This window comes from Branchiostoma floridae, unplaced genomic scaffold (genome assembly GCF_000003815.2).
Source record: "Branchiostoma floridae strain S238N-H82 unplaced genomic scaffold, Bfl_VNyyK Sc7u5tJ_1297, whole genome shotgun sequence".
Lineage (NCBI taxonomy): Eukaryota > Metazoa > Chordata > Leptocardii > Amphioxiformes > Branchiostomatidae > Branchiostoma > Branchiostoma floridae.
In genome coordinates this window covers 87,590-112,306 of record NW_023365694.1, presented here as the reverse complement: position 1 = coordinate 112,306, position 24,717 = coordinate 87,590, and the positions used below count along the sequence as shown (strand labels likewise).

At 42.6% G+C, this 24,717-nt stretch overlaps 2 protein-coding genes across 2 annotated transcripts in view; one reads left to right on the top strand and one right to left on the bottom strand.

Moving 5' to 3' along the window:
- Positions 1–42: 42 nt before the first annotated feature.
- LOC118407321 (meiosis-specific protein MEI4-like) lies at positions 43–3,819 on the bottom strand. The gene is made up of 6 exons (XM_035807785.1): positions 3,645–3,819; positions 2,871–3,013; positions 2,443–2,545; positions 1,622–1,758; positions 982–1,248; positions 43–420 (listed from the first exon to the last, which is right to left on the bottom strand). The coding sequence occupies exons 1-6, from the start codon at positions 3,700–3,702 to the stop codon at positions 43–45; spliced, it is 1,086 nt and encodes a 361-aa protein (XP_035663678.1). The 5' UTR covers positions 3,703–3,819.
- A 50-nt stretch (positions 3,820–3,869) lies between these two features.
- Positions 3,870–24,717, top strand: part of LOC118407320 (midasin-like) — an 89,035-nt gene continuing 68,187 nt past the window's right edge. Inside the window, exons 1-9 of the mRNA XM_035807784.1 lie at positions 3,870–4,153; positions 4,753–4,970; positions 5,811–5,904; positions 6,546–6,694; positions 8,425–8,716; positions 20,940–21,094; positions 22,132–22,253; positions 22,804–23,001; positions 23,730–24,478. Coding sequence (XP_035663677.1) covers positions 4,058–4,153; positions 4,753–4,970; positions 5,811–5,904; positions 6,546–6,694; positions 8,425–8,716; positions 20,940–21,094; positions 22,132–22,253; positions 22,804–23,001; positions 23,730–24,478 — 2,073 coding nt within the window. The 5' untranslated portion in view covers positions 3,870–4,057. The remainder of the gene's footprint in view (positions 4,154–4,752; positions 4,971–5,810; positions 5,905–6,545; positions 6,695–8,424; positions 8,717–20,939; positions 21,095–22,131; positions 22,254–22,803; positions 23,002–23,729; positions 24,479–24,717) is intronic.

The window sequence follows — 24,717 nt, the reverse complement described above, 5'->3', positions numbered from 1 at the left end:
CCCAACTTCCAGACCTCCCAACCTCCTGCATTAAGTGAATTGTTATGGCTTGCATTGTTTGGATGTCTGAAGTGAGTGTAAAACACCTCCCAACCTCCACACATAGTGTGCAAAAAGTGGGTACTTCTCTGATATAAACAGCAATGAATCCTCCAGTGTGTTGTTCAGCTCTTCTGTCAGCGTCTCGTCAATTGATGGTTTTCGACCATCTCTAAGGTTGTATAATATTTGCTCAAACGTCCAAAGCATGTAGTACACATTCTCATAGAGGACAGGGTCCAAGGAGAAAGTCTTAAGTGTCCTTAAGGTGTCGGAAAAGTCTTTGATGTGTTGAAGTAGTGCCTCCAGGATGGGTTTACGGAGGGAGTCTGCTCGTGACAGGTCCACAACAAGTCTGCATTGGTCTTCCTGATGCTGATGCTAAAAGAGTACAGAAGAATGAACTCAATGGTACAACGTACAAGTTTCACATGGTACAATGTGGGAACAATGATGAACGATCAATACAATAATACTAGTCTATGCTAAAGTCAAAGACTACAAGAGTATGGATATAAATACATATTGACATAATATACAAGTCAAACGTTACATTTTCAATTTTGTAAAGCGCTGCATATGTGTTTACCTAAGTTAGTATGCATGTACTGAGTCAGGACATGGCCAAAGTAGGTTGACAATGTCTGTGATTGTCAAATTGGCAAGGGTGTACTAGATTTACATGTGATCTCATGAGACCAGCCTTTGGTATAATGTAAATGCAGAAACTTTCGCGGTGGATTAATGTTCGCGGTATTCGTGGTGGCCGCTTCACTGCGAACTTAAAACCACCGCAAAAAGTCCCTTTTCCCGCTACCACGAAATTAAATCCCCGCAAACTTAAATACATTTACAGTAATACACCAGTTTTGCAAGTCTAGTAGTGGTTGGAGGCTGGTGACAGCCCTCTGCTTTTGATTCAGAAAAAACTCCACCACTCACCCTGTTGAGGTCCTCACATCTCAGCACCCCCTTCAGGATAGTTTGTACCAACTCCATCACAGCCTGGACAATCTCCATACCAAACTTCTTCAGCTCTTCACGTCCCAGCACCTCAACGATCGTCTTAACTATGTGCTTCTTGGTTACCATGGAGACATCGGGAACCTTTTCCTTCAGGGACAACCCGAGGAGGTCTAAGGAGTCGACGATGCTGTCCTTCACCGTCTCTTCAAGATCGGCCCTCCCTGCCAAGGAGTTTCTCAGAGTCTGTGTGAAGATACAAGGATAGGAGCTGACAGCGGAAACCTTAATGTGCCTTCATCTAGACTATATAACTAAAATCGTTACTGTTATAGTCCTATGGATGCAACTGGGAAAATTACTGTCTTGTGTACAGACTGCTATTACAAACTGTTATGATTTAGCCCCGCCAACTGTGACGTCCTCAAAACTCAGCTCATGGCTCTGGAGAGAGAGTATTTGAGCCACCCAAGAACAATAACACTACAAAAACTCTTCTCCCACCAATGGTAATAAAAATGGCCTCACAATATTACTGAACTGAATATCAATATACTTTTTGGTAGCCAGTCTGCATTCTCAAGTCAGTGTGCCCTAAAAAAAATGTGGTGCACCTCACCTGAAGTCTGAGCACACAGGTAAGGAACCTCGAGTGTCTCTGTATGACGTATTCCCTGGACACCTGAGGAGATGAGGGTTCTTCTGAGGAGGAAGGGGGAGTTGGGAACACCTGTTCAGGCTTGTCTTCATCTGCTTCTGCAGGTGAGATTAACATGTCAACGAGGGCTCTAGCAAGCACCTGTTACTAAGTCATTTGATAGAATTTTGCTTAGCCTGAATGCCAGACCCTAATGCTAGAGTTAGAGATTAACCCCTTCAACCGGGCCCGCAGCAAAATATCCTTGGGGGAAACTTGGCCTTAGAACCGAGAAGCTGTGTAGTCCAGGGAAACAATCTGGCTTCCAGGGTAAATTTTGCTGTGTACAATTCTGTCTCATTGTTCGGAAGCCAATGTTGTTGATTTTCCTTTAAATTTTCATTTCAAGCTTATAAAAACACATTTTCATCAATTTTATGTACTGAAGTTCAGAATTTCGGGATGGATGGGGTGAAATTTCTGTCTATCCCAACAAACAATTTTCTGTCACAGGATGGAGGGACGGGACTTGGAGACAACCCTGGTACTGACCAATCATAGCAGGCATCAATTAACCTGTCAATCAAACCAAGAGCTGACCAATCACAGGTTGGTTATCTGCTCAGCTGTCAATCAAACCAAGTGCTAACCAATCACAGGCCGGTTACTTGCTGTCAATCAAACCAAGTGCTGACCAATCACAGGCCCGTTAGATGCTGTCAATCAAATCAAGTGCTGACCAATCACAGGCCGGTTACCTGCTGTCAATCAAACCATGAGCTGACCAATCACAGGCCGGTTACCTGCAGGTGTAGGCTGCTGCTGCAGGAGTTTGGCTTGTAGGAGTTCCTGTCTGGTCTGCAGCAAGCGGCTCTGCAGACTCTCTGCTCGCTTCTTCCAGTCTCCCTGATCAAGTGATGAAAAACATTTTTATCCCCTGAGATTAACAAAATTATAACTTATACATATCAGAGACACTGTTCAAGTCATGAAGAAACTTTCGACTGGATCACTCCATCTTATTTGTAAAGAGGTCTGAATTTGAAGAGTTGTACTTGTAGATATGGCATTACTGGTTCAATGGAAAATACTTGATGTTGCAAGGAAATCATGAGACAGCCACAACTTTATGATTGGCAAATGGCAAAGCATAGGTAGCACTGATTAACATACAGTATTACTTGGCTTTGTAGAAAATGCATTTTGGAACCTTTACTATCATGTGACACACCTGGTTAGCCTGGTACCTGAGCTGTAGGTACTGTGTGTACTGCTGTCCCGTCATGCCCGCTGGTTTGGTTCTGAGGATTGCCATAGCAGCTGCAAGCTTCACCATGCGGACGTACTCTGAGTCACAGGGTGGGGGGTCGTTTCCTTTGGGAGGGGAAAAAGGACAGGAGTAATTATAATGGTGTTTCACACATACACACGTGTATATTAAAAGTCTTTTTTTTAATGTGTTTAGAATACTGTAAATGCAGAAATGTTCGCGGTGGATTTATATTCGCGGTTTTCGCGTTGGCCATTTCTCCGCGAATTTAAAACCACCGCGAACATTTTTCCAGGGCATTAAGATACTACAGTGCATGGTGCTACCGCGAAATTAAAACCACCGCGAAAAGTCCTTTTTTCCGCTTCCGCGAAATTAAATCCCCTCGAACTTAAATCCATTTACAGTATTGTTATTGATAAGTATCCTGTCCTTGTCAAATTCCATTTGTATTGTCTCTGTTTTTGTCAGCAGGGGAAGCCACAGGCTAGTTGGGCAGCCCTGGCTGTGGTGCTGAACAACCAATCCAATGAATAAACAAATAACATCTTGACACTAGTATTAAACAAATATTATTGTCAGAAAATGTTCATCCCAAAGTATGTATGATGAATGGCATGAAAGGGATGAAACTTCAACCGAACTGAAAGAGAGACAACAATTCTGATCAATGCTGCATGCTTTTGTTGATGTTTTAGCTTGCACGTGAACAGAAGGGGGGGGGTGAAAACTCACCTTGATTTAGTTGATATGTGGGTTCTCCCGGTTTGTCTCCACTTTTTAGCTCTTCCATGGTCTGAATTGTTACAACCTAACTTCAGCCAAGCCTTCACTATCCTAACATGTGCCGCAAAAAACTTGAAACGGCGGCATCTAAAACTTCACCACCAGCAAAACAACTCACAAAACTCAAACTTTGGCGCCATGATGAACTCTTCCCGTCATGCACCTGGAAATATTGCTCAACACCGTGACCTTTGACCCGCCATCATGGCGGCCGCGGCGAGTTTTGCACGTGGATCTCGGCTTTAGATTTGTTTTTATTCACTCTGTCCTTCCGACTGGTGTTAAATCTTCTTTATCTGGGTGTCAGAGTTTTGTAGATAACTTTTCCATGTAGTTAGCAGGGCGTAGAAGGACAAACGGACATGGAAAAGGTAGAAATCGACGTAAGAAGCAGCCTTGGAGAGTTGCAAGCAGAAGGGGGGAAGTGCGAACAAGTCGCCGCTAAGTTACTCAAGGAGGTTTGCTCTTCGATTGCTGTTTTTTTGCACTATTTTATTAGACGAACTATATGTTATACTTTGCATTATTAGTACGATCGTACACGCTATGGACATCAGATTCATCGGCTCGTCGACACCTACCGCAGTCTATTTAGCGTTATGCTATTAACAATTCTTATTGACAGGAACATTTTGGTCAGTATTGAAAAAATCCATTGTCAGGAAGATCCTGTCAATAGTACCCCAAAATTCTTATTGACAGGAACACCCTGAGGATATCATAAGTGAAACAATATTTTTTGACAAGAATATCCTGCCAATTATGAGTGCCAAAAATTCTTATTGGCAGGAACGTCCTGTCCATAGTGTCAGCGAAAATATGTAAATCATGAAAAAAATGTCTAAAATAGCCTTGGCCGAAGCAAAAACTCATCCTTCCAGTCTTGGCCTTTGGTTTCCTCACCCACACATCAACTATTGAACAGTTACCCGGAAAGTAATCATATAAAACTCTGGTGTACTGTAACCGTGTTAGGAACCTAATAAGAAAGTGTGCCTTTATGTCCAGCAATATCTTAATACATTTGCAAAAGTGACCAATATTTTTTTTTACCCAGGGTTCCTCCACACAGACTGTGCTCTCCTCCCTGTCGAAACTCTTACTGGAACCAGCATCTTCCCTCCCTGTGGCAAGATGTTTCCGTCCGTTGTTGCTGGAGTTGTTGGAACGGGCAGCGTCAACTGTCCAAGCATCAGAGACAGCCCCCCTGCTTTATCACGAGAAGCTGTGTGCAGCTATTGGCAGGTTATCTCTGCTGTATCCTGGTGTACTCAGGTGAGGAGGGAACGGGTTTTCTGCGCGTTAAAAATCTGCGCGCGCGTAAAAAATTTGCGCGTTAAAAAATTAAGTTGTGCATTGAGAAATTCTTAGGCAGAAAAATGTGACACCATTATATGATTTTACATCTGTTACCTGAATTTTTGGTTTGAAAAGCCCCTAATTTTTAGGTCCCTTGGGAATAGGCTAATTTGCATATCCAAAAGATTTCAAAATCGCTTGAATTAGACATTAATACATGGAAAAATTACTAGTGTGAGGCTTTATATCATAAGATATAACTGCTTGAGGCTTTTTTCCATTCTACAAGCTTCATTTCATCTTTTCTCAAGCAGATTGTTTCACATGCAAATGTCAACCTTTGTTGCGCGTTAAAACTTAATGTTTAAAAATCACTTTAAAACTCCTGGAAAGGGATATTTGTACTCTAGAATGCAACAATATGATACTTAATTTCATTTTGTGTTATCTTCTTCAAGCTTTTAAGTTTAAAACTGCAAAAAAAGTTTTCAAATCCCCAGGGAATCAGCTAATTTGCATATTTTAACGCGCAGGTTTTTAACGCGCAAGTTTTAACGCGCAAATTTTAACGCGCACAAAACCCCAACCCGGTGAGGAAAGATGGCATGATCATTAGATGTCTGTAGGTGATTCACTTCAAATCATGTATCAGACAGTGGTTTACATCATTCACCAAGACACCAGGAAGAATGGTGACATCATTAATGGAGATCTGAATTAAACCATACCAAACACCCAATAGTTTGAGTTGTGTATGTCCAGGTTAGAAAGTATCTTCAATACTATATAGACTGATTTCTTTGTTTGTCACTTCAGATTTGCGGAGCGGTACTTCAGCTGGGCCCCGCCACCCTTCCAAAGACTGGCAGACAAAGCTGAGGAGGGAGAGCCTGTCAGGAAGAAGAAAAAGGTGATCGTCAAGATAACATTATTTTCTTGATATACTTGATCTATTGTCATATCAAGCAAATGTAGCTTTATCTGAGCTTATACACACTAATGATAGAATATGTTTTTTCCTGACACTAAGTTACAGAACTTTCATTTTTTTGCAAATGCAAAAGCGTTGTGATTATAGATGTATTGCTTCAAATAGGTTATATTTTTCAGATTTCCAAATTTGAATAGAACAACTTATTTGTTACTTTACTAAAATAAATTTGTTCAATGCACAATAAGATGAATACTCTTACTGTAACTTAAGAAAGTATTTTTGGTCGGTCCACCGATAACAAGACCAAGCCAGAGAGGTAACATTTGCAAACAAATACATAATGTTTACCTTCACATGGTCTAGCGAAACAAACTACATACTGTTTATTCTTACCCAAACACATTCATGTCACCCCCCCCCCCAGCTCCGTCCTAGTTGCTAGTTGCCACATTATATTATGTAATCGAATGCCACAGTGTGTCAGACACACCTCCAATAACCATGGTGACAGCTATCCTGTACAGGTCATTGACCTTATCTGTTTGTAGAAGAAGAAGAAACGAAGCAATAATCGAAGCAACGAAGGTAAACATGTTAAATATTCTGATCCTTTTCAGAGATCCTCCCAAGGTGAAGAAGAAGGATCTGCAAATGTCTGTAAGACGTGCTTCCTATTACTTTGGTCCGGCGGAGACGTCTTCTCTTCTAAGTGGGACTGGGCCGTGGTCCTGGGGTTGCTAGGCAACAAACACTTGGAGACCAGATGGTAGGTTAAAGTTCATACTACAAAATTACAATAGTTGCAATTTATACGTATAGTGCCAAGGTAATTGTGGATATCATCATCATCATCATCATCATAACTGTGGATATGAATAAACTCAAGCTCTAACTGCATATTACAACATGTTATGGGAATTTGCATACAAATTACAGCAAAAACACAGGCTGCTAGGGTGCGTATAAAATATTAATTTCTTTGCTTTGCCAACCCCTACCAATATACCAAATATCATGATTATCCATACACAATTTCTTTAGTTATGCTGTTCACAACCATACAAATCTGAAAACATAATCTTCTTTGCAAAAGATAAAACAGACTTCAGCTAGTTTTCTTTCTTTAGTTGAAGTTTAGATGTCAGCTGACTGCTGCCTACCCCTGTGTCAGGGACCCCAGCAGCAGTATAATCAAATACTGGATACTACTACTTCTAGCTTTGTTGTTGGCATATGGCAGCACCTCTATTTCATTAATTTTGTAACATGAAATCATGGAGCTGGTCCTCTCACGTTCATGGCCATTACGGCAATGCAGTACAAAGTTACCAAGTTGTAAGACAATATACTGAATGATTATATAGTTCTCAAGTGAAGTCAAGTCTGTCACAAACAAACAGATCCAAAAACATAATTTACTTCACAAAGCTAGAAAACATCTAGAGACTTCAGCTAGTTTTCTTTCTTAAGTTGAAGTTTAGATGTCACTCTTTGTTGTTGGCAGATGGCAGTACCTCTGCTTCATTAGTTTTGTAACGTGATCTTTACTTTCACTTCATTTCTTTTAGCAGCTGCAGGAACGTAAAACTCAGATTAGACTAGACCTTCTCATGTTCATTGCTATTACAGTAATGCGGTATGAAGTTACAAAGGTACAAGAGACAATATTGCCAGATGAGGAATTAGTTTCCTATGAACCAGCTGTGCCAGAGAGAAAGCTGGTAACCTAAGGTGTGTTGTGAATATTGCAGCACCTGAGTTTCCCCACAAAACACTTACTGTAAGCTAGGCTCTTATGTAAGCAATTATGAAAAATCCTCTAAAAGGCCTTTGGTTCCATTTAATCAAAATATGAGTCTCAGCCAAAATTATCCATTTCTTTTAGCCAAGCAGATTTTATCCAGTAAAGGACTACGCACAAAAGTAAACAACAGAAACTTTTTGAATTATCACGTTTTCAAATGTTGACTAAATTGTTCGAAATATATTTGCCTCCTTACTCCTTCTTGTCATGGATGATAGGAATTTCTTGGTAATTATGAGATTCTTGATATGATTGTGATTTCCATTAATAGGGCTGGCAGGAAGGGAAGGTCCATTATTGCTCATGACTATACTGCAAGCCTGGCCTTGAGTTGATGGAGATGAATCAGAATTGTTTAAGGGGAGGGATATGTCAAAGTTTCTATTTGTATTTTTATATCTTTTGCTTGTAGATTTTTTTATCTGCATGGGATTGGTTGATTTAATCTGAGTGTGATAACTAAAACTATATGTCAGCCACTAGTTAGTTCTATAATGTATTATCTCCATCTTCTTACCATGAGGGATAGTGTAGTTTCCTTGAAACTAAAACTGAATCAAGTCATTTTCCATTTCATGCATAGTCTAGTGGTTAGTGACCCTACCTCTGAATTAAGAAGCTGTGACATCAATGAAGCCCTTGAAAATACCTCTTGGAGAAAAAAGCGATCACAACTTTTTCATCACTTCTAGGTGGGCAGCCCAGTGCGCCATCCTGGCCCTCTCTCTCACAGAAGCACAGAAAGTCGACCTGCTGAATCAGCACTTCACCCCCCAGCAGCAAATCCAGATGACGCTACAGACGGACAGTCTCACCGATGTTTTCCACGAGCAGGCGAAGCTGATGTCAGCCCCTGGACGCGTGGAGACGTCAGGAGAGCTCCTGGTACCGAAACGGACCTCGGTAGACACAGGCGATCTGAGCGAATCGGTGGTGTCCGTCTGCGGAATTTTGCTGCCGACAAGACCAGGTTGTAAAGAAAAGGTAAGCTTTTTTTTTTATAGTAGGTCATATTGTTGCTTCTCAGAAAATTGGATTGACAGGTTGAAAAAAATAAGATAAATTTTTTCAAAAGGTTTGGCGTGATATATACGGCTTTAAATAAAAAAAAAAACATAGTGAATAGTACCATTTACAGGTTTGTGATAGCAAAGTACTTAAGAACTAGTACCTGTAAGTCTTGTTTCATTGCTTCTTATGCTAGGCTCCAATAGGGAGGCCCTACTCTGAAGTCTGTTCTGCAACAGAATACACTGAGATCTTGTTTGTGAATTTTTTTTATCAAGCAGAATAGATGGGAAAGATATTTTGTAATATCAAAACGTTTCACCGAGAAGTGAGCAAGAGCTAATGTTATGTTGATATGGAGATTGTATGGGAGGGCACATCCTGTGTTCGTTGTTGCCATTGGCAACAGCGCGAGCTGACGTCTTAGTGATGCAGAAGTATGTGATATGGAATTTGGATTTAATGAATGTCCCTCAAACCATGTCATCTTCAGAATCCCTGCTCAGTTCTCTCTTATCAAGTATCCAATACAGCTCTTTATCTAGATGATGAAAGCACTTTTGAAAGGATATGCACATTACCACCAAGCAATGATAAAAGTTATCAATTAGCAAGATGCGAGTTTTGTTTCCGTAAAAATGTTATGTATCAGAGAAGTTGCCTTTTTATTAGTAGGCATACTAGTAAATGTATACACGTGCAAAACAAGCATGTTTCATATGTCGTTGAATGTTAGACAGGTCCCGGTAATAAGATACACCAAAAAGCAGTTACTCAAGCAACTGGATATGATTTTGGAAACGGTCGGACGTTTCAATGTGCACTTTAATTAGCAGAAATTTTTGTCTTAAGAGGGAGAAAGGGCAGAGCCCTTTGTAATATTGCTATGGAGGTAGCGATGGAGGACACATCTGTTATCAATTTAGATTCCCTCTATTGTTTACTTAGACATGCTATTGTTTATTGTTACTTAGACGTGCTTGAAAGGGAATCCAAGCTAGTCCCTGAAAGACGGTTTGACAGAGGTTAACTATCAGACAATGTGGACACAGAATTTTGGGGTTTCACTCATGTACACACTGGCATTTGTGAATATCATATTGCTGGCAAGAAGGAACATCATGATCCCTATAAGAACTGCATAGTGTTAGGAGAACAAGCCGTAACATTCTGATAGGGGCATATCCAAACAGTTCCAACCCATACTGGTAGAGAAAGCCAAGATAGACAGAACAAGCCATGAAGATACAATAGTGATGCCTGCATTACGATCGGCACTGTGAGCATGGGTGTAGAAATATATCGGATGCCTTACAGCAACATAGGAGTCAACAGACAATAGGGCTAGAGCCGAAGCAGACATGATCTGACTGTGAATGAGTAAAGTGAGAATGTTCATTAAGGCATACAGTCCTGACAGTCCCCCTTCCACTCCCACCCCATCTGTGCCTTTACACAAAAGTCCAACGCCTGCAAGAATGTCTGACACAGCAAGATTGGCCAGATAGAAATAGCGAGCTTTGTGGAGTCTTCGTGTTCCAATGATTCCCCAGAGCACAGCAGCATTAGTGGTGAGGATAACAATACCTGTGATCCAGTACATGACTTTGGTGCCTGTTGTCAACTCTATCAAACTGTACATGGCGCAGGCCTCTTGAGCTTGGTCGAAGGACACAGTTTTGTTTGGAAAGTGCCACAGGAGACAGGTGAGCTGCCTGTCAAACCTGTCATCTGATGGTGATGCCCCAGGAACCGGCGGAAGGACAGAGCTGTTGTTGAACATGGTGGAACTGATTCTGGTCGACTACAGCCCGAGGGGTACGATGTGAGATCACATACTGTGGATGTCTGAGGTGTCGTTGCTGGACCTTATCAGGAAGGCTGTCAGTTCTACGAGGGAAGGACAGAGCTGTTGTTGAACATGGTGGAACTGATTCTCGTCAACTGCAGCCCGAGGGACAGACTTAACCGGGGTGTGAGATCACCTGTAGTGGACGTCTGTGGTGCGTTGGTGACTCGAAGAAGGCTGGAGGCAGAATGTAGCCGTGTGTTATTGAGAAGGCTGTCAGGTTGTTCTGCATGGGAAGGGAGCGTGTTGCATGACTTGGTGTGTCATGTTGATGATCTCATTTTCTTATGATAGACAGCTTCACAAATGGCCGGCAATGAGGTTTGAAAGCAGAATCCCGCCTACGATGAGGATATTGTTCCTTATTAGGGAGATTGTTGCTGCCCAGGGTATTTTATTTCAATGACAGACCGTCATGCATATGTTGATGATCGCATTTGCTTTTAATAGTGCTTTCATTTTTCAATAGACAACTTCACAATTGATTGGTTTGAAAGCAGAAACCCGCCTCCGATGAGGATATTGTTCCTGATTAGGGAGAAACAAAGGTACATGTAGAGAGAGTGTACAAAGGCTGATATGACCAACAACGGATGTGCCATCCCACACGATATCCATAGCAACATAACAAGTTCTTCCTCACTTTGGGAAAAGTTTCTGATATAATCACAAAATACCGTTCCCAACTGTCCCTCCTGATAAAAAAACACAAAATTCACAAACAAGACCTAAATGTATTCTGCTGTAGGGCAGACATCAAAGTTGGGCCTCCTCATTGGAGCCTAGTATAAGATTACCAAGGAAAAAAGACTGTCTCTTGGTGAAAATATGATATTTTCACTTCACAGAGCATTTCTTGTAGTAGAATGAGGTGCTGCTGGTTTATTTATTTATTAGCAAATGTGACAAAAATGCATAACACAGACTCTCAGGCAGCATTGCTGATGGTTAGTGGAGAGGAGAGGAAGATGGAGGGAGTAAGGGCAGGCGGGTGGACGGGAGGAAGGGAGGGATGGAGATACAGGGCTCGAAATAACACCTGCAAATGCAGGTTCACGGTGGTCACGTTGCTAGGGTATTATCCGCGTTGCCAGGCCAAAGTGCTCCGCCCACAAGCGGGCCCGCGCGAGCCGTGGCGGTGTGAAAAAAACAACACAAATTTCATCCAACATAACGCGGGATATAATTATCACATCAGGAAAAAAATATATGCACACGAAAATTACATTAGTTCGCCTTAAAAATATCTCAATTATTTGGGATGACCATGTGCAAAACGCTTCAAATCGCCCGCTGTTCCATGTGCGTTTTGGAGGTCGTTTTGGGTCACTGAACTTTGAACTTTGAATTTAATGCTCTATTTTACGCACCAGGCAAAGCTTTGATCTATGCTTTAGACTTTAGGACCTCTAAGAATATTTCACCTTATGCAGTTTTAAGTGTCTACGACATTTTAGCTAATTTTGTCACATTTTCACTACGTTTTGTCCCATAGTTCCACAGCGATGGAAGAGAATCGATTGATTTTTCTCCAAGATGGCGGCGATAGTTTTTTCTTCACGATGGAGTTTTTTTGGTCAGCTTAAGTGTTAACTACCGGGAGATATGGCTCAAAATACGAATTGTACGTTTTGTTCAGATTTTCACGTGGAAGAATGGCTATGCTCTTGACTTATAATTAGGTTGTCGGCGAACATCAGAGCGGTTTGTTCTTGCCTCCGTACGTTCTTACAACAACAACTTACCTGGGGCGGCAGTGATATGGAAATGAGCTGGCGTGGCCCAATTGTTGTCGTCCCGGGCGCGAAATTTGAGAGAGAATTGGCTGTAGCAAATTATTTGTACAGTTTGTTGTGTCTGCAAGAAGCTACCATTAATTCCACAAGATCTTTAGTGCACTTTCGCAGCTGCACTTTCTCCCATAGTTAAGATTATTTTAGAAATTTTGAACGAGGTCCCAAATAGTAAAATGGCGTCTTTTCGACTTTTGTAAACAAAAGAGAAAACCGGTTTCATCCGGTTCCGCTGTCAGGTAACAACGCTACATATCTGACCCCTACTTCACAAAAGTTTGATCTACTACTGTGCTTCTTTGATAGTTAAGTCTAAATCTTTTTCTTTGTAGTAATGAACCGTTTTCATTTTTCTACCAAGGGCGCCAAAAGTTGAGTTTTTTCGTCTAGTGTATGCAAGCCGATAGCACATCAAACGCTTGGGTGTGTAATGTTACAAAGCTTAGTGAATTGCGAACTGCAGATTCTGTTACAAAATTCACGGGAATATAAAATTGTTTCTACAAATAGCTGAGAACGAAGTTTTTTCTTCATTTTTTTAGTTATTTTGTAGGACAGGACTAGACACGCCGGTTCGTGAATCTTGATTTGAAGACGCACTTTGTCGTGAGGTCAGTGTGCATTGCGTTCTCCGTGTGCGGTAAGCTTCCGTGCAAATGTTCAAAATATGAATTTCACTTCACCAAGAAACTAAACTGGTGTTCTGTAGTTCAATTGTGTGTGTGTGTATGTCTATGTGTGCGTGTGGAGTGAGAGAGAGAGGGAGAGAATATTAGACTTCTGTAGGAAAGGCCGGGTTGTGTTTATATTACGGGCGGGCGGGCTCTACGCCGCCCCCGTTGAATCTTGCAGCTGCGCCCGGCAATGACGATGGCACGGTAAGTTGGGTGAATTTTCATGGTGTTGCGGTTGCTATGCTTTCGTTCGTGTTACCATGCGTTTTATTACTATTTCAAATCCATTCTATAGTATAAGGTATAATTTAAACAAAGAAAATTGCGGGGCAAAGGACGCCAGTTTGAAGTTTACCATGTGATGTAATGCCCAGCGTATTACCGATATCGATACATTCGCCACGTCAAGCGCTGGTATGGACCTAGTTCATTTACAGAATGACGAGAATATAAGGAGTTTGTTATTTGAGAGAACACGTTTATCAAAAAACGTAGGTTGCAATTATTGTCTTATATTTAAATTGAGTCGTTGTGTATACAGGACAGGAACAGACACGCCAGGACTTTGGTCAAAGACGCAATATATCAAGGGGTTCGTTACGTTTGGGTCTAAGTATACTAGTATGGTGAGATTTCATGTTCTAGATATAGATACTCATCTTCGCCGAAAAACTACTGGATTTCTATCACTCAACTTTTTGTATGTGTGTGTGTGTGTAAAAAAGGCACGGATAATTTTCCGGGTTGTGTCTGTAAACGACGCCCACTGCTCCGTCCCAAGCGGTGACCCCGGAGTGACGGTAACTCCTTCGATCTTTGCTCACCTTAGGTTTAGTTTAAGTATGTTGGGTAATATATATAGACAAATATATAGTTCAGAAAGAATTAAAACGGTGGTTTCAATGCCAAGCTCCAGCGTGAGAATGACCGACAGAAAAGCTCAGGTATTGTTAACTTGGTAAGTGGAGAACAATGGGGGCGGAGAAAAGACGCGCATATCAAAGGAGCAAGTTCGCGTCAAAAAATAGCTCCACTTGGAGCGACCAAAACAAATGTAATCCCCGCCTACAACGGCGTAAACCAATCAGCTATTGTTACCAGTAGTGAAATGGATGATTGACATTGATTTCCTCATCCATATGCATGATTTGCGAGTGAGGATTTTTGAGGGCCTTTTTGACCACCGTGGTTTGTGCAGGTAAAATTGGAGCTGTGCAGGTATTTTTGGTCTACCTGCACCATAATGAAAAGTTAGTTGTACATGTATATGGATTGTTATTAGATGCATTGACCGTTACCACCTATAAAGCATAAAAGAAAAAATACGAGGGTGAGTCAGAAAGTAATGCAAGTGGTTTCATAATAGACTCGTTTTTTAATCAATTGAGTTGAAATTTGGCACAAAAGTAGAGGCATATGTCCTCTTGAGATTGAATTTTTTAAATTTGGTCTATCTCATTTTATGAGCAACTGAGTTGATTTCAAGATGAACATACCCTTGGTAGTTTGTCAGACTATGAATTCCTCTAAATCTGACCCACTGAAAATCACTGTAGGAGGTTAAAATTACACATATATGATATCAAATGTCTCTATATGATGCATGCCGATTTTCATTTCTGAACTCTCAATAGTTCCTCATTTACAGCTGCTAGGATGGAGTAAGTTGTGATATAGAGCTGTTGGATTAAGACACAAATTCGTGAGTTGTTGGTTAAAAGACTACTTTTCCATTAACCAAAAGAAACGAAAATTTAAACAGTTGTTAACTGTTTAAAGGCCAAAAAGTGTGCTAAGTTTTATTCCTCTTTGTTAATGGGGAAAGAAGGCTATAGAAACTTTTAATCATAACACCACAAATCTCATGACCCAGACGACCGTGTATACCTCACTCTACTCCAGCAACGAAAAAAGAAAAACTGATCGGATTTCAGAGTTGAAAATAAGCACGTGGCTTATAGATAAATGAAGCTTATTACATGTGCAGGCTCAGTCTCCTACAATAGCAAAAATTGGTTTAGGGAAATCGTTAATTGTACGTTAATTGGACCTCACTTTTCTTCTGACGGGATTCCTAGGGTATGGTCATCTTGAAAGCTGGTCAGTCACTCATAAAATAATGAACAACAAATTTAGATATTTTAATCTCAAGAGGACATATGCCTCTACCTTTGTGCCAAATTTGAACTCATTCGATCAAAAAACGAGTCTGTTATGAAACCACTTGCATTACTTTCTGACTCACCCTCGTAGCATTGGTTCCTGAATGATTTTAGTATGATCCAATTCAGAGTGTTACAGGTAAAATTTGTCTGGTGCAGTTAATTTTCAATGTTACCTGCACCAGTGCAGGTATGCAGAAAAAAGTATTTTGAGTCCTGAGATAGATTGGGAAGGAGGGAGCCAGGATGATAGGGTGGCATGGAGACAGTTAGGGTTTGTTATTGTTATTGGGTGGGCCAACTACTGTATGTCTCTAGGCAGCAAGGGGCTGAATTGTGAGGAGCTTACAATAGCTGAGGCTAAATCAAAGGGTCTGAAGAGGCTGCCATTTGCTTTTAGTAGTGCTTACAACTTCACAAGTGGTTGGTAATGAGGTTTGAAAGCAGACACCCGCCTCCGATGAGGATATTGTTCCTGATTAGGGAGATTGTTGCTGTCCAGGGTACTGTAAATGCAGAAATGTTCACAGTGGTTTTATGTTCGCGGTTTTCGCTGTGGCCACTTCATCGCTAACTTAAAACTGTTGTGCTTCTTGAGTCTTGGAAGGATTCACTCACAGACATTCAGCTTTTGCTCTAATGTCTATTCGGTGAAATGTTAGTAAGATACAGAGTCGAAGGATGCCCGTCTGCTCAATGCTCGGGTCCTGGCGCAAAGAGGTCGAATGTCCTTGCTCTCTTGCTATCAGAGCACATCCTGCTTAATATGCATGTATTGGACTATTCTAAGTTCACAGAGTTTGTAGGGGTGTTAACGGCTATCTTACTTCTTGTAACAAATACTGATATCACAACATCCCCCTTCTTAAGATGTTAGTTTCTATGATGAAAAACAAAAACATGCATTACCTATAGTTTACTCACTGAAGCATGCATTAACATTCTATTCTATTGTTCAGGATCAGTCCGTATTCCGTGTCCATGTTCGATATCCGTTCAGAGCATTTACTCATGCATTACAAATTCAGCTTTCTTGGAGGGTTGACCGCACGTCCTGATCGGGTGACGTAGGGCGACTGTTGTGTTGTTGCTGGGACAGGTGCCGCTGCAGGTGTAGTAGATGTTTCGGGTGCAGGTGTTGTTGACACTTCAGGTGCAGGTGTTGCCCTTAGGTGTTTACGATTGCGTCGATACTCGGTACCCTCTGGTGTTTGCACGACATATGATCTCGGTTGGTCGCACTCTCTGATCACGTTGGCAGGCGTCCACCTACCATCTTGTTGCTGAACTCGAACAGTGTCTCCTGATGTTAGAGTTGGGAGACTCCTGGCACTTTTGTCGTACCAGTTTTTCTGCTTGTGTTGCCTTGCTTCGAGCTGTAGCTTCACGTTCTTGTGATCTACGTTTCTCGGCATAAGCTGTTCATTCGTTGTGGGTAGCCTTGTCCGCAGCCTTCTGCCCATCAGTATTTGAGCTGGTGACTCAAACTGACTGTCGATCGGTGTGTTACGATACTCCAACAATGCCAGGTATGGGTCTCTCTTGTCTGCTTCTGCTTTGCGTAACAGACGCTTGGCTGTTTGGACAGATCTTTCTGCCAACCCATTTGACTGTGGGTACCTGGGGCTCGCTGTGACGTGCTTGAATCCCCATTCTTCTGCGAATTTGGCGAACAGCTCGCTTGCGAATTGTGGGCCGTTGTCACTTATGACCTTCTCAGGTATCCCGTGCGTTGCGAACAGTTTTTTCATCTTCGTGATGACATCAGCCGACTTGGTTCTATTGAGCTTCATGAACTCAAAGAACTTGCTGTAATAATCTGTGACTATGATGAATTCGTCACCGTTGTAGCAAAACAGATCTGTGGCAACGTTCTGCCATGGTCTCTCTGGGACCGCGTGTGGTATCATCGGCTCTTTGATGTTGGAGGCTTGGTGCTCCTGGCAAATGGAACACTGTTGTATCTTCTCCTCAATTTGAGCATTCATGCCTGGCCAGAACAGAATGTCCTTGGCCCTTGCCTTGGTCTTCTCTTGACCCATGTGACTCTGGTGCAAAATGTCGAGCATCTCCCTCCGCATGGCTCTCGGTATGACAATCTTCTGACCTTTGAAGACTATCCCTTGATGGACGGTTAGTTCGTCTCTGTGATTCCAGAATTCGGCTATGTGGGGGTTGCACTGCCGTCTCGTTTCTGGCCATCCTTCTTTCACTGCCTCTGTCAGGATGATCAACTGTGCATCCTTCTCTGTTTCCTTGCGGACTTCTTCTAGTCGCTGTGTGGAGACAGGCAGATGTGATGTAACCAGATGTATTTGTGCCTCGAAACTCTCGCTCATGTTGTCGGTTTCTTCGAGGTATAGCCTGCTTAAGGCATCCGCGACAGGAATTTCCTTGCCCGGTTTGTGTCTCACCTCAAGGTCGTACTTCTGTAGCCTCAGCAGCATTCGCTGCAACCTTGCAGGCGCTGTACTCAGTGGTTTCTTCATTATCGATTCCAATGGTTTGTGATCCGACTCTACGCGCACTTTCCTGCCGTATATGTATTGATGAAACCGTTCACAACCAAACACTATCGCGTATAACTCTTTCTCGATCTGCGCATAGTTTATTTCCGTGTTGTTGAGTGACTTGGACGCGAAGGCGACTGGTTTGCCCTCTTGCATCAGGACTGCGCCAAGCCCGTGCTTCGATGCGTCCACCTGCAGTGTCACTTCCTTGTCGGGGTCGTAGTATGTCAGTGTGGCTGCTTCCGCCACTAACTTCTTCACCTTATCCAGGGCTCTCTCTCTGCTGCTATCCCAGACGAACTCGACGTCTTCTTTGAGCAGCTCTCGCATAGGAGCCGTGACCTCCGACAGGTTTGGAATGAATTTTGATAGGTAGGTTACCATTCCTAGCATGGTCATCAGTTCAGCCTTACTTGTGGGGCTCTTCATGTTGGTGATCGCATCCACCTTTTTGGGGTCCGGTTTTAACCCGTCCCCTGTCAGAATATGGCCAAAGAAGCCTACTTCTTTTGCCGCCAGTACGCACTTCTCTTCATTCAACTTTACGTTGCATTCTCTTGCTCGCTGTAGCATGTTCCGGAAGCGTCTATTTAGCTCCTCTTCCGTTGGGCCATGGACCAGTACGTCATCCACGATTACCTCAACACCCTCGAGACCTCCGAAGATGCTGTCCATCTTTTTTTGGAAAACTTCCTGCGCCGAATGGACGCCAAAAGGAAGACGTGTGAAGCAGTACCGTCCGAATGCCGTGTTGAAAGTGGTCAGCTTGGAACTCTCTTCGTCCAAACAGATCTGCCAATAGCCAGATCTCGCATCTACCACGGCAAAGTACTTCGACCCTGCGAGACGCGTGGAGATGTCCTCCAGCGTGGGAAGCTGGTAATGCTCGCGCTTTATAGCCTTGTTCAGATCCCGTGGATCTAGACATATCCTCAACTTCCCTGACTTGGGCTTCTCTACTACAACTAGTGAGTTAACCCATTCGGTGGGTTCATCTACCTTCTGTATGACCCCTAGAAATTCCATGCGATCGAGTTCTTTCTTCAGAGGCTCCCTCAGTGACACTGGGAACTTCCTCGGTGCGTGGACTACCGGTTCTACGCTTGGGTCCACTTGAATTCTGTGTTCGCCAGGGAAACGTCCTAAACCCTGGAACACGTCGCTGTACTCTTGCTTGATGCTTTCCGCTGTCTCGCTTGACTTAACGGTGAATACCAGCTGGATCAGTTTTAGGGACAGACATGCATTTAAACTCAGGACCGGAGTCGCATTGGCCTTCACCACAAAGAAATCCAACGTTCCGGATCTTCCCTGGTAATTGCATCGTAGTCTGCACTTTCCTTTTACTTCTAAAGGAGTGTTTCCGTAGCCAAACAAACGAGTTTTTGTCGGTTCAAGACTGGAGTTTTTGCTCCTCAGCTTGATCCACTTATTTTCAGGTAACACATTGACTTGTGCTCCTGTGTCCAGCTTGCACCTGAGGCTTTCTCTTGCCCCGGCGATGTGGAGGTCGACAAAAGCCTGGTCTCCCTCGACCTGCTTCTTGTTCACGGTCTCGATGTGGAAGTCCTGTAGATCTTCTTCTGGAGACCTGACTTCGTGCACACTCTTCGACCGGCACACTGCAGCGAAGTGGTTCTGCTTTCCGCACTTTCTGCATTCTTTTCCGTTTGCAGGACACTTGTCTGCTGTGTTGTGGCCTTTGCCACATCTTCCACATGTGTTGGTTGGCCTCGTGTACCTGGGCTTTCCTCTCCCGCCACCCCCCGTTGCTCTAGTTTTTCTGAAAGGTCTGGGCGGGACGCAGGGTGCTCTGTGTTGAGTCTTGACTCCATGCACGTCGTTGCTGGGAACTGGTTGGGCGATCGATTTCAAAGTTGATTGGTCGGACCACCACGAACATTTTCCATGGCAGTAAGAGACCACAGTGCATGGTGCTACCACGATCTTAAAACCACCGCGAATAGTCCTTTTTCCCGCTACCGCGAAATTAAATCCCCACAAACTTAAATGCATTTTACAGTATTTTTCTTCAATGACAGAGAAAGGGCAGAGTTATGTTGTCTCTTGTTCTGAGTTAGAGTTCACCTTATTCATGTTATCTACAAAATGTATATTTTGTTGTATAAATTATTTCAGTTGTTTTTTGTTCTTGTATCATTTTATTTTGCTGGACTCGAGAAAAATAGTGAATACTGTAACTTACTACTAGGTGCCTTTGAGTTTGTAGGGATTTCATTTTGTGGTAGGGCTACACCAATTTTATTTGTTGCTTCTCAGATTCGCCTGTCCATTTTTTTTTTTCATTTTCAATAAAAACAAGAAATTAAGTCCGGAGAAAAAAAAGGTATTGCTATCACTAATCTGTAAATAGTACCATTCAGAGCCACATACACATAATTTCAGTCTAAAAACAATGCCTTTTATTCAGAACATTTAGTAACAAATCAAAAGAAAATGAAGTTTGAATTTAATATGCAAAAGCGTGATAATAAATAATGAACTTCTATGAAAATGAAAATGGAAATGTACTGTTAATATTGGTATTTAGTTGAGAGTTTGGTTTCTGTTGTTTTGACATAACCCATGAAATGAAGTTTGACTTTATGCAAAAGTGTGATAATAAATAATGAACTTGAAAATGAAAATGGAAATGTGCTGTTGATATTGGTAAGTACTTCTATATTTGTTGTGTAAGTATCCCTTCAACTTTTCCTTTAGAGCTTCTTTGTATGTGATATGATTGTCTTATCTGTAATTTGGTATTAATTGTTGATTTTATTTATTACGTTACGCTTTTAACATAATAAATATCATCTAAGTACTATGCATTTCAGTGCCCTTAAGCACTGCCATGTGCTTGGTGATTACACCATTACTCATTAAATAAATATTATCACACTTGAATGTAAGTTCATCTGTGACGGTAGTCAACATTATGTTACAATTTTAAGACCATATATCCAAGACCATATATCCGTACACAAAATGAAGCGCTTACCAACAAGCTTTCGATCAGTCCTCTGATCCTTCTCAAGTTGAAATGACCCAGAGCCTAAGTCACACATCCGGAATGAAAGTGTGACATCAGCAAAGGGTCATTTCAACTTGAGAAGGATCAGAGGACTGATCGAAAGCTTGCGGATATATGGTCTTAAAATTGTAACAAAAATATTATCATAACCTAACGATGAAATCTTTACACCCCCAGGAAATGGCTGATACCCTGGTTCCTGTTCCCTCCACACTGCGCAACCTGCACTGTCTCGCCATGGCCGTGCTATCCCAGAAGGCAGTGCTGCTGGAAGGACCTGTTGGCTGCGGAAAGACGGCCCTGGTGGAACACCTGGCACACCTTACAGGTGAGTCAAGTCTCAACTGTAGTTACCTGTACATGCATTAAACAGTCAGTGTAGATGGAGGAACCCCTTGCATCCTTGGTCGGAAGACCTCCTAGGAGACAGAAACTCCAAATAACAAACCTGCATCTGCTGGGGCCGTCTTACACGTGGCATTCAATTCTGTCCCTGTGAGACTTAGTGCGTCAGTAGACGAGAGGGTGGAGAAGGACGTGCACATACCTCATTCGCCTTAAAAAGTCACGTTCAGGCCAGGCACACACTGTCTGCCTACCATTGTCTTCCAAAACAGATGGATAACCAACATAGATATTGGCACACCTCACAGGTGAGTAAAGTCTTAAACTAAATCACCTGTCAGGGTTCGAAATACTAGGTGCATGTCATTCTCCTTTACTTTGTGTTCTGCACCCAAAATTCTTTCTCTGCAGCTAAATTTACAGAATTATATGTAATTATCAGGTATAATATAGACACCTAGGAGGGATGTCCCTATAGCTCAACTGTTAGCAGCCTCACAGTTGAGCTCCTGGTTCCTAGTTCCTGATAGTTGGTAATTGAGTGTGTAGTTTAGTTCCCACTGCCACTCTAACATAAAGCTCAATTCCTTTCTTCACATCTGTTTCGATATCTGCATGTAATTTCCTAATACTTCAGATAACTATGCAGTTTAGTTGCCAGCCGCTACTTAAAGTTTTTCTATCTTCACATCTGTGTTGATATCTGCATGTACTTTCCTAATACAAAAGTAGTTGGTAACTGTACAGTTTAGTTGGCAGCCACTACTTAAAGTTTTCCTTTCTTCACATCTGTTTCGACATCTACATGTAGTTTCCTAGTAGTTAACTATGCAGTTTTGTTGCCAGCTCCTAAGTAAGGCTATGGGACTAATGATGATGATGATGCTACGTCAAGTTTTCCTTTTTTCACATTTCCGTGAACAGTTTCATCAGGTTGGTACGTCACTGAATAAAGAGACTCTTTTTACACAACCAATGCTTGATTCTCACCGATGTTTCTGTGACCGTCTGTCACCTTCTTCAGGGCAATTCTGACTGGTTCACCCTACCTGCTGAAGGTGCAGCTCGGAGACCAGACGGACAGCAAGGCGCTGCTCGGAACCTACCGGTGTACCGACGTTCCCGGGGAGTTCGTCTGGCAGCCAGGTGTGTTTATTTATTATATAGTCCATGAAACAGATCTAGAGGCTAGGTATTTGCTATTTTGTATTTAATGACAATAAACCTCTTAGTAACCCTGGCAATGTCTGTCTGCAAGATTTCTGGAGGATGCCAGGATTGTTTTGATTTTTGATAAAAATGTTGTATGACGACGTAATGCTATGAATTATTTCCCCCCTATTGTAGGTAGCAGTATGTTGAAACAGTAGAACTTTCAGTTGCATGTGCTCCCGACATGCTGTGGTCATGATTTTTGAGTGGTAGGAGTGAGTGAGTGAGCTCTTAGAAAGGACAGTAACTATTGGGTTGCAGGTTCTTGCCCAGTATTATCGCTTTTGTTGGACTGTACAGTCCAGTTTTGTTTCAGAGTTTGGCATTATTAAGAATAACTGAAAAAAAGGTTGAGGGATTGCCAAGTGAAAATTTATATAATTTCATTTACGAAAATTCCAATGAGTGAGCTTTCTTGAGTTGGAGAACAGTTTAGTTTTTCAGTATATTATATACATGATATGTATATTGTGGCCTACAATAGGTGTGCTGACTCAAGCCGTCACCAACGGCAACTGGATCCTGCTGGAGGACATCGACTTCGCCCCGATGGACGTCATCTCCGTCCTCGTGCCCCTGCTCGAGACCCGGAGTCTAAGCGTTCCTGGCCATGGGCAGACTGTACGCTGTGCCCCGGGCTTCCAACTCTTCGCTTCCCAGCAGCTTCTGTCAAGTGCCACAGGTACAGTTTAATCTGACATCTTCCTTAGAGAGCTTGTACATCTAACAGTTACAGCAGCTCCCAGGGGCTTCCAACTCATCACTTCTCAGCAGCACCTTTCCAGTGCAACAGGTAACACTAGATCATCTTTATCTGTGGGGTAACCTATATCCATTGTTAGAGCTTGTACATGTAACTGGAGTGCCCGGGCTTCCAACTCTTCACTTCTCAGCAGCTTTTGTCAAGTGCCACAGGTACATCTGAAAATAGTTTCATCAGGTTGGTAGAACATAGGATAGAAGAGTGCTCTTTCACACAACCATAAATTCTCCATTCCCATTCGATACCCATACCAGACATCTTTCTCAAGTCAAGCCTTGTTAGCTTTGGTCCGTTCCCAAAGGTTGCTACGTACTATGACCAAAGCTTACAAGGCTGGACTTCAGGCTTGTAACCAACAAAAAATACCGTCACAGATAGCTGTATTGAAGGGTTCTAGCCAGCATCCATCCTTCCTTCCTTTGATGGAATTTTGCCAATGGGAAATTTTGCCCCTCAAAATAAAGGAAATAGCATTTCAGAGGGTCTAGATTTTGAAATTTTCCTGGGGGAGCATGCCCCCTGGACCCCTAGGATAATCGCGTCTTTGACAAATTTCATTCAAAATGAAGGGGACAGAAAAAAAATAATGCTGGCTAGAACACTGCCGTATTGGATTCAATTACCTGAAATGTTTTTACCTTTAACAGGATACTTCAAACAGCATTCATCAAATTCCTCCCTGCTGGATCGGTTGTGGACCCGGATCTGCGTCGAGCCACTTTCACGAGAAGAGCTGCGAAAGGTCTTGGTCACAAAATATCCGAACTTGTCAGGCATCGCAGAGAAACTACTGGACGTGTACTGCATGCTGTCGTCGGGGAGGCACGATTTTGCGGTTGCAAAGGATGATGGGATGGACTGCAGCTCAGCCCCAGAGGATTCTGGGACGGCGTTGGCCACAGGGCATGCATCTGCAGACGGTCGGCTGATCTCTACACGGGACTTGCTGAAGTGGTGCGACCGGATCGAGGCAGATTTCCGAGACACCTCGCTCGGCCATGCGTCCAGCGTCTTTCAGGAGTCTCTCGACTGCTTCTGTTCGAGTCTAGCTAAACAAGAGCAGCGCATCCGCATGGCTGAAGTCATCGGAGCCAGACTCAACATAAGCAGGGAGAAGGCAGTGTTCTACAGCACAAAATACAAACCCAACATCGACATCGACGCATCGTCGATGACTGTGGGCAGAGCGACAATCCCATGTAAGATCAGAGATGTGGCGACGATGCATATAGGTGGGAACGCTTGCTTCGCACACACAAGACACGCGGTGTCGTTGCTGGAACGTGTTGCGGTGTGCGTGCAGAGGGGCGAGCCGGTATTACTGGTGGGAGAAACCGGCACGGGCAAGACGTCCTCAGTGCAGTATCTGTCAACACAAACTGGCCACACCCTCAAGGTAAGTGGATGGATGAATGAGTGTGCAAATGAATGAACAAAAGAACGAACAAACGAATAAATGAGCAAATGAACAAACAAGTGAATGAATGGTCATAACTTGTGGTGAATGAATGAGCAAATACGTGGCATTTCAGAACGTGCATTTAGTAGGAGGTTACAACAGTTTTGAACAAAATTATACAAAAATACTTGAGAAGTACTGGTACATTTATCTTATTCAGTATAATATAATCTAAA

Bases quoted from the DNA above. Each gene is read 5' to 3' on its own strand.
- LOC118407321 (XM_035807785.1), bottom strand. From the start codon at position 3,702: ATGGAAGAGCTAAAAAGTGGAGACAAACCGGGAGAACCCACATATCAA. The intron at 3,014-3,644 runs GTGAGTTTTCAC...CCCCTCCCAAAG, and splicing joins CACATATCAACTAAATCAAG to GAAACGACCCCCCACCCTGT. The intron at 1,249-1,621 runs GTGAGGTGCACC...ATCTTCACACAG, and splicing joins CCTGTGTGCTCAGACTTCAG to ACTCTGAGAAACTCCTTGGC.